Here is a 10,000-nt window from a genome sequence, read left to right as displayed (position 1 = left end):
TATTATATATTTTCGCAGGAAAAATATCACTGCTAAAAAAGATGATAGAAGATATTTATTCGGAGAATTTCAGTTTCGAATACGAGAATAGTGACAAAGTAAAACAGTTAAAAAAGAAGTGCTGACTTTTTCGGCACACTGGCGTAAATATCCGCGCCAATTTTTAAAAATAAATACACTTAATTGTACTGGAAAAATCTCTCGGATGTAATAAGAAAGATTTTGCTTTTAATTAAATTTCCTATAAAAAAGCGAAATATAAAAAAAACATACTTGTTTCTGTTTATCATTTGTAAAATGATATTAAAAGTATCTTACATAATTTGAAAAAAAACCGAGAAATATCAAGAAAAGATCCTGAAGAAAAATATTTTACATAATTAGAGTGTAAACAAAGTGCATATTTCCTATAAAATTAACTAAACTGATATTGGATTAGATAACAATAGTAAAATCCGGCCCGCCAAGCAAAATGAGTTTGACACCCCTGGTCCAGATCCAGACCTGCAGGTCCTCTACAGACCACTAGGGTCCAGATCCAGACCTGTGATGTCACAGGGGGCGTGGTCTGACGTCACAGGGGGCGTGGCCTGCTCTACTCACCAGGGAGAACTTGCAGACCTGAACGTGGAGCCGCTCCACCTCGGTCTCCGTGACGACGGCCTCCCGCCCCCTGCTGGTCTTGTAGCTCTGCAGGTAGACCGTCAGCCAGTCCCTCTGCAGGTCAAAGGTCGGGTACCGGCTGTAGTCCACATCTGTCACACCTGCATCACCATGGAGATGGAGATGGAGGGAGGAGCACAGTTCAGGTGGAGGTGAAGACAGAAGTAATCACAACATGGATCAATAACAGTGATGGATGGATGGATGGATGGATGGATGGATGATGGATGGATGGATGGATGGATGGATGGATGGATGGATGGATGGATGGATGGATGGATGGATGATGGATGGATGATGGATGGATGGATGGATGATGGATGGATGGATGGATGGATGGATGGATGGATGGATGGATGGATGGATGGATGGATGATGGATGGATGATGGATGGATGATGGATGGATGATGGATGGATGATGGAGGGATGAACCTGCAAACTCGTTGAAGTGGTTTCCGATGTCGAAGGCCTGGTAGTTGTAGTCTGCGTATTCGTAGTCGATGAACTTCACCGTCCCTGGAGGAGAGAGGAGGCGGTTACCGTGGCGACCGATGCAGCCCCCCCCCTGCCCCGGCCCCCACCCCCGTCCCTCCTCACCTTGGTGGTGGATGATGTTCTTGGTCAGCAGGTCGTTGTGGCAGAGGACTGTAGGTGAGTCCACCTGGGACAGGTGTCTCTGCAGAGACTCCACCTCTGAGGACAGAGTCTCCCAGCTGGGCAGCTGCAGGCCTGCAGGACTGGGGGGGGACAGTGTTGGAGTCAGAGGAGTCTAAAGGCCTTGACACACCAACCCGACTTCCCCCGCACTCTGCCGACTGCTGTGTCGGGCTCACTAGACACACCGCAAATACGACACCCGACGGCGAACTAGCACGTACGTTCTGCGCATGCGTGAGAGATACCAGCAGGCAGCGGTAGTCTGTATTCAGGGGCTCAAGGAGGAGGACAGCGCTTTTTTTTCAAAGCTTTATTGAGAAAACACAAGTGCAGACAAACAAAAATCTGACCAGAAGAGATCTGATCAAAACAGACAAAAAAAACTCTGTGTAGAATTACTGCTGGCTGAAATAAATCATTTAGGAAGATAAATGTTGGTTTAATAGATGAAAACTAACAGTTGTAGCTACGCCTGTTAAGTAATTTGCTCCGAAAATTTCGGGATTTTCTGCCTGCCGGCTCCGGAGCTGATTTATGGTTCTACGTTATATCGACGCAGAGCCTACAGCGTAGGGTACGGCGTACGGTACGGTGTACGGCGCGCGTCGCCGCGTAACCTACGCCGTAATCTTTGCGTTGAGTTGGTGTAACGCAGAACCATAAATCAGCCTTTGTTCTGGCGCGGTTTGAAAAAGACAAGCGAGTGATTATGTACATTCACTGAGTGAATATTATGAAAGTAAAATATTTATTTCTCGCTAGAAATGTTTTTTTTTTTTTTTTATTCAGTCCGCAAATGACGATGAAAAGCATTCTGGGAAATTCTGGGAACAGCCAATCACAGAGTGAGTTGTTTGACCGACGGCCGACGCCGATTCGACATGTCGAATCGCCTGAAAAGGTCCCGATGGGCGCCCGACCTGTGGCGACGTGCAGGACACACCGGGGAAACTATGCCGACAGACGAGCACCGACGCTTACCGACGGCCCGACGGTCGATTTTCGGCTTGGTGTGTCAGCCCCTTAAGACCTGCCCCCCTATCCCAGGACCCGGTCCAGAACCAGGTCCTGGTAGACCGCCGTGGAGGCAGTCCGCTTCTCTAAGACTTAAAGGGGACCTATTATGAAAAACATGTTTTCTCTTGCTTTAACATATATAAAGTGGTCTCCCCTCAGCCTGCCAACTCAGAGAAGGAGGAAAGCAACAAATTCTGCAGTGTCTGTACAGCCGCCCGGATGAGCCGTCCAGTGTGATGTGGATCTACGAGCCGTTCAGATTCTGCTCCTGTCGTTACGTAGCGACGGGAGCGATGCAGCCCGTTTCAAAACTTCTTCGTTCGTGACCCTGTCCTGCCACTTAATTCCCTGTATGTGCCTTAGGCAACGCATATGGAAGGAGTTCAGCCTTTGTTCTTGATGGGCATATGTTGTCCATGTTTCCGCCGATATAACATTATACTAAGAACGCAGGATTCATAAATGCGGCACTTAGTTCGTTCCGTGAGATAGTTGTTCTGCCAAGCTCTAGCTCTAAGGCGGTTGAATGTAGTCGCAGCTTTACCGATGCGGATTTCGATTTCTTTGTCCATTGAGAGATCACTACAGATTGTTGAGCCGAGATAGGTAAAGTGGTTTACACAGTCCAATGCTTTATCATCAACAGTGACTTCTGCGTCGTATGGGGATCCCGTTTGGTGCATAACTACTGTCTTCTTTATGCTGATAATCAATGCTAAGTCCGAACAAGCAACATTGAGCCTGTCCATCAAGCGCTGTAGGCCTTCTGTGGAATGGGACACTATTGCAGCATCATCAGCAAAGAGTAGTTCACGTACTAACACTTTGTGGACCTTTGATTTGGCACGAAGTCTGGCAAGGTTATACAGTTTTCCGTCAGTTCTTGTATGAAGGTAGATACTGTCCGAATCCTCGCAATCACCGAAGGCGTGATGCAAGAGAACTGAGAAAAATATGCCAAACAGAGTAGGTGCAAGCACGCAGCCTTGCTTAACTCCGCTGCAGATTGGAAAGCTGTCTGACGTTGAACCTTCGAAGGTGATTGTTGCAGACATGTCTTTGTGGAAGGATTTTATCAATGCCAGTAGAGTTGGAGGACATCCGATTTTATCCAAGATAATGAATAGCCCTTCGCGGCTGACCATGTAAAATGCCTTAGTAAGATCTACGAAAGCTAAGTGCAGAGGTCTGTTTTGCTCCCTGCATTTTTCCTGAATTTGCCTCACAGAGAAAATCATGTCTGCTGTTGAACGGCTGCTTCTGAAACCACAATGAGATTCCGGGTAGACGGGATTGGCAAGTGTTTGGAGCCTTGTCAATACGACTCTAGCAAAGACTTTGCCGACTACACTCAGGAGTGAGATTCCGCGATAGTTGTTGCAATCACCTTTGTCACCCTTTTGCTTGTACAATGTCATGATGTTAGCGTTTCTCATTTCTGCAGGAATGGAGCCTGCTTGCCAGCAAGTCACTAGCAGGTCGTACAGGTGAGGAATCATATCAACATCACATTTCAGGAGGTCAGCTGGAATGTTATCGGTACCAGGAGCTTTGCCTGAAGCTGTGCATTCAAGACCTGTTTAAAATAGGTATTAGATGCCCAGGGGTGGAAAGTAACAAATTACATTTACTCACTTTACTGTAATTGAGTACTTTTTATGAGTAATTTGTAATTTTCTAAGTAGTTTTTGAAATATGTAATTTTTACTTTTACTCGAGTACATTTTGACCCAAGTATTTTACTTCGCTACATTTGAACCCCCTCACAATTACTGAGTACAAAATGTATGGTGAAAATCTTGTGGGCATTTTATTGTGGTTTATTGTGAATAGTAGGATCCTGCGGGCATTGGGCACTTTATTTCGTGTTTGAATACTTTGATTCTGGTTTTAGTGTTAGTGTCGGTTGGACAATATGACTGAAAATAGTTTGCACTTTACAGTACAGGTTGTGACTGTCCTTTTTGTCCTGTTCTGCGGAAGTAAAAGTTCTGTTCTGTTTTAGGACTAGGTGAAACAATCCCTTAAATGAACGGGATTGTTTCACCTAGTCCTAAAACAGATTATGTTACTGAGCTCAGCTGAGCTTTTACAAGTGTGGATGTTAAATTAATTAAATTAATACTTTAAAATGCCTCGAAGTTGATTAAAACAACTTGTGCTGGATTTGATTCGTGACTCATTCTTTTTTTGCATTAAATAACTGAAAGTAACTTTTACTCAAATTACATTTTAAATGAAGTACTTTTGTACTTTTACTCGAGTACATTTTTAAGATGAGTACTTTTACTTTTACTTTGAGTAAGATTTAAGCAAAGTAAAGATACTTTTACTCAATTACAATTTTTCAGTACTTTTTCCACCTCTGTAGATGCCATAATAGGTCCCTTTAAGAGACCTGAGTTAGCAGCTACAGAAGCATTTCCACCTGATGTGGGAGAAAGAGGTGGGCCAGGTTCTAGTTCCAGGTTCTAGTTCCAGGTTCTAGTTCCAGGTTCTAGTTCCATGTTCTAGTTCCATGTTCTGCTTCCAGGTTCTAGTTCCATGTTCTGCTTCCAGGTTCTAGTTCCATGTTCTGGTTCCAGGTTCTAGTTCCAGGTCCTGGTTCCAGGTTCTGGACTCTGGGGTCTCTGGGGAGTTGAAATTTGACTGCAGGGATGTTTCTTCCAAACCTATTTGTTTTTACTTGCTGCTTTTGTTCATTTTCCAGGTTTGGATTTTCCTGGAAGGCGACTCTGAAACGTCCTCAGGAACCAAGACGGACGACCTTCCGGAACACGGTGTTTGTAAACGGAGAGAGTCCTTCTCTTCTTCTTCTCCTCCTCCTCCTCCATCCATCAGGAGGAGCTGCACCTGGAGCTGCCGCCGGACCCTCAGACCAGCGGTACCTGTTTACTCCGCCGGACAAACAGACGCTGGGATGTAAACACTGGAGACTTGCAGGAACGAGGGATGAAGACGGAGAGAAACACTAGAGACGGAGAGAAAAACTAAAGACAAAGAGAAAAGACTAAAGACGGAGAGAAAAGACTAAAGATGGAGAGAAAAGACTAAAGATGGAGAGATTTGAATCCATCTTTATTTATACAAGTAAATAAAAATCACATTCAATATGACACAATCATCTTAAAAACATATGTAGCAGAATAAAAGCATGGGACGAAACATCCTAACCTCTCAGATCATTCTAGAGAGTGATTAAAAACCAGTGCCCCTTCAACCACACTACACAGAGCATCTGTAAAGCACCACTGATCTATAAACTGGTCAACATTCTTCATGAGTGAATAAAGTGTAAAATCAATCCTTTTTCTGGCTTTCACCAAAGAAACAAACATTGATTGCAGACCTTCACCTAAAACATTCCCTACTTGATTTTTTCTCGTTTTGTAGATGGCCAGTTTTGCCTGTCCCACTACAAAGTTTAACAACTGCCACTTTTTTGCACTCTCTTTTTTATAACCTGCACCAAAAATAAAGGCAGTTCCAGACCAGATTACATTACATTTCCTAAAACCAAATTCCAACAAGTAAAACAACACTTTGAGTCTGTGACATTCTAAATAACAGTGAAAAACTGTTTCCAGTTCCTGGCAAAAAGGACACTGAGCAGAGACACTGGGATTAATCTTGCACACAAACGTGTTAACGGCCAATGTTCCCTTTAGAAGTCGCCACTGCAGATCAGCAGACCTTAAAGGTATTGTGACATCATTTTTAACATGCTTTTAACACTATTAAAAGTCTTGGCCAACATCCCTCAAATGTGTCTAAAAGAGTGTAACAAGAAAAACTTCACTCTAGTACTCTTTTCCTGGCTTTTTATTACAGTGTTTTTTTGCGCCGTGAAAAACGCTTCCTTTTCCCCCTTTCCTGTCAATCATTGCCCCGCTCCTCCTCCAAACCTCCTCCTCCTCCAGCCATACGCTCACAGCGGCGTCGGAGAGTTAAGCCGGGAGCGACAGGCGAAGCATGCACGGAAAAGCAGCACGGCGAAGCAGTCCACCGCAAACAATCATAAAAATAAAGGCATGCAAGCAGCACTGTCCCCTTATCTTAAGTCGTCAGTGGCCGCGGGTCTTCTTAGCAGTTTTCCTCCGGTGATTAGAACAAAAGAGGCTCTAAACAGCTCCGTGTTAAGCCTGATTTATGGTTCCGCGTTAAATCGACGCAGAGCCTACGCCGTAGGGTTCAGCTTTCCGAGCGCGTCGCTGCGTAACCCTACGCCGTAGGCTCTGCGTCGGTGTAACGCGGAACCATAAATCAGCCTTTATGGTGCGCTGGAGAGGAGAGGAGACAGGGAGCTGGGTGGAGGGGGCGGTGATTTAGCGGATCGTTACGTAACGACCCGCCACAAAACCACATGCGCCGTTTTTGCACAGTTATGCGGAAAATCCCAGAAAGCACACAATACACTGAATGTTAAAAGTTCGTTGTTTTTTGGGTGTAATTGATGTTAAGACACCCAACAAAACACAAAAAATCAAGAAAAATGTGTTTTTCATGTCACAATCCCTTTAAAGATGCTTTATAGACTAAAGACGGAGAGAAAAGACTCGTCTGGTTCCAGGTTTTAGTTCCAGTTTCTAGTTCCAGATTCTGGTTCCAGGTTCTGGCTGATTGATTATGATGATCAGCTTATTGATTATGATGATCAGCTGATTGATTATAATGATGATCAGCTGATTGATTATGATCACCTCCCGGCTGCAGCTCTTCCATCTTATCAGTAAAGAGGTACTTAGTGTTGCCCACATGAATTCTTTCCTTTTTTGCTTCTTTTGTGTTTTGATAAACACGATTATGATTCAATGATTTCACAGAAACACACGTAGATCATAAGAGGAATACCGTGAAACACCAAATAAGGGCGTTTATTTGAAGTTTCCATGGTAACGACTTCTGCAGCAGCCTTGGGAAACATCTGAACATCTATCTATTTCTGTTCCCGTTGAATGAATGAATGAATGAAGTTTATTCAGTCATTGCAACACAAAACAACACCAAAAAAACATTGTACACAGCATTAACTTTTCATACAAAACCAAAAAACTGTGTTGAACAATAACTGAAAAGGCATAGTCAGAAGCAAATTGCTTATAAAAGCCTATCCTATTGTACCAACTTTCTATTTTTGGCTACCGACCTGCAGAAAACCAAAAAGAGAAAAGCAAAGAAACAACAAAAGGCAAAGAAACAATAGAAAAGCAAAGAAACATTAACAGATGGTCAATTGCACTTTTAAGCTTCAAAAATAGCTTTACAAACCATTTTCTTAAATACAACAAAAGAATGACATGTTTTTAAATTTATGTTGGCATCATTCCAGAATTTAACTCCAACGATGGAGACACATCTCCTTTTCATACCTTTTTTAGCTTTTTGTACTGTGAAATTACAGACACCTCTCATTCAAGGAAAGAGATTTGTTGTAATAATATTGAACTGTTTTGTTTTTCTTTTAATGAATGAAATAAAGAATAAAATACCAAAAATAAAGAAATAATATACTTTATTGTTATTCTGTACGTTTTTATTACAGGACTGTCTCAGAAAATTTGAATATTATGATTTTTTGTAATGCAATTACAAAAAATGTCATACATTCTGGATTCATTACAAATCAACTGAAATATTGCAAGCCTTTTATTATTTTAATATTGCTGATCATGGTTTACAGTCAAATATCCTATCTCAAAAAATAAGAATATTCTGGGAATCTTAAACTGTAAACCATAATCAGCAATATTAAAATAATAAAAGGCTTGCAATATTTCAGTTGATTTGTAATGAATCCAGAATGTATGACATTTTAGTTTTTTTTAATTGCATTACAGAAAATAAAGAACTTGATCACAATATTCTAATTTTCTGAGACAGTCCTGTATGTAAGGAAACATCAATCTTTCATCACTTACAGAGGCCCCCACTTGTGGAATTCACTCAATAAATCTCTTAAATCATCACCATCCTTGCCAATATTCAAAAAAAACATTTAAAGAACTTTCTTATTGTTTCATCTTTGTAATGTTCATTATTTGATCTGAGTTACATTTTCTTGTGTTTTTTTGTTTTTTTTTACTCTCCCTTGTATAGCTTTGTTTTGTTTTTTAATTCATATATGGAAAGGATTCTATATAAGCCATCAGGCTTCTTCCTTTCCTTGAATGTTATTTCATTGTTTTTCATGTTTTTTTCATATTTGTCTTACATTGCTAAATAAATAAACTAAAAACTAAAACTATGTATATAATTGTGTCCTGTGTGAGGAGCATAGGAAGAATAGCCTTCACTCCCACAACGGAGTGATGGCTATGGGGATCTGAATAATTAAAGAAATACACAAACAAATAAACATCAGCTCAAACAGCAGCCGCGATGATGATTTTATACTTTCTGCTGCTTTGTTTGGTGTGAGAGGTTGAAACGAGAGAGACGGCAGGAGGTCTCTCTCTCTCCCTCTCCCTCTCCCTCTCCTTCTCCCTCTCCCTCCCTCCACCGGCAGTAACCTCCTCCAACACTCTTTTCAAATCCCTTTTTTTCCCTTTTCTTATGTTTCCACATGTGTCTTCACATCACAGATGCAGCTGCAGGCTCAACTCTGCGTTTACTCCCCCCACGCCGCCAGCTCTGATCCTCCTGGTCCTGGTTCTGGTTCTGGTCCAGGTCCTGGTCCTGGTCCAGGTCCTGGTCCTGGTCCTGGTCCAGGTCCAGGTCCTGGTCCTGGTCCTGGTCCTGGTCCTGGTCCTGGTCCAGGTCCTGGTCCCGGTCCAGGTCTTGGTCCTGGTCCTGGTCTTGGTCCCGGTCCAGGAGTTCTGGATCATTTGGAGCTCCAGCCGCCTGGAAACGGCTCCGGACTCAGCTGGTCCCACGCGCATGTGTCACGGTGTGGCGCCCTCTATTGGGCCTCCAGATGTGGTGCAGATGTGGTGCAGATGTGGAGCCCCACAGGCTTCAGTTCCAGGTTTAACACGAGCGTGACCCCTGACGAAAGGCCAAGTAAGCACGTAGTTTACTGGAGGTTAGACACGACGCCGTCGCTCACGTCTAAAGTTGCTTTCGCCAACGAAAATTATGACTAAATATCGTCAACAAACCTTTATCACCTGAGGAAAACGAGACGCAACGAAAATGCTGGTCATGTGACAATAACAATAATTAAATATATAATGCAATATCGTAGAGGAATAAAAACCAGACTAAAATGTGGATTACAAAATAAAAACTCTGCTAAAATGTGTCTTCATTTTCGTTGAACCAAAACGAGACGAAAAGTTCTAACAAAAATCCCCAATATAAATGTTTTAAGTTGTTTCCTCTGGTTTAATCTTTAAACCAGTTTAGTCTTTAGATCTTTGGATCCACTTTCCTACATAGACGTGGAAAAGAAAACCAATGTGTCGTGGAAAAAGAAAAAGACTGGGAGAAATGTGGAAAAATTACGGAAGAGTATTAGGGCCGTGCAGGAGAAAAAATATTTGAGAGGGGAAGATTTATTTTTCATTGTGCACTTTGAGAAAAAAGTTGAAATGTCGAGATTAATGTTGAAATACAATTCCAGAAAGAATAAAGTCGAAATTTCGCCTTTTTTCTCAACATTTCAACTTTATTCACAAAATTTTTTTCTCGACATTCTCGAAGTGCATAATGAAAAAAAAAATC

The 10,000-nt window shown here is 42.2% G+C and overlaps 1 protein-coding gene across 1 annotated transcript in view; it reads right to left on the bottom strand.

Annotated features, from left to right (window-relative positions):
• LOC133444586 (ethanolamine kinase 1-like) overlaps positions 1–10,000 on the bottom strand; it is a 66,088-nt gene that overhangs the window by 35,176 nt on the left and 20,912 nt on the right. The window contains exons 4-6 of the mRNA XM_061722433.1: positions 1,262–1,401; positions 1,097–1,180; positions 604–764 (exon numbers count right to left, since the gene is read on the bottom strand). Of these exons, the coding sequence (XP_061578417.1) occupies positions 604–764; positions 1,097–1,180; positions 1,262–1,401 (385 nt within the window). The remainder of the gene's footprint in view (positions 1–603; positions 765–1,096; positions 1,181–1,261; positions 1,402–10,000) is intronic.

Source organism: Cololabis saira, chromosome 5, assembly GCF_033807715.1.
Source record: "Cololabis saira isolate AMF1-May2022 chromosome 5, fColSai1.1, whole genome shotgun sequence".
NCBI lineage: Eukaryota > Metazoa > Chordata > Actinopteri > Beloniformes > Belonidae > Cololabis > Cololabis saira.
The sequence above is the reverse complement of the archived record's forward strand: the minus strand, read 5'-3'. Positions and strand labels throughout refer to the sequence as shown.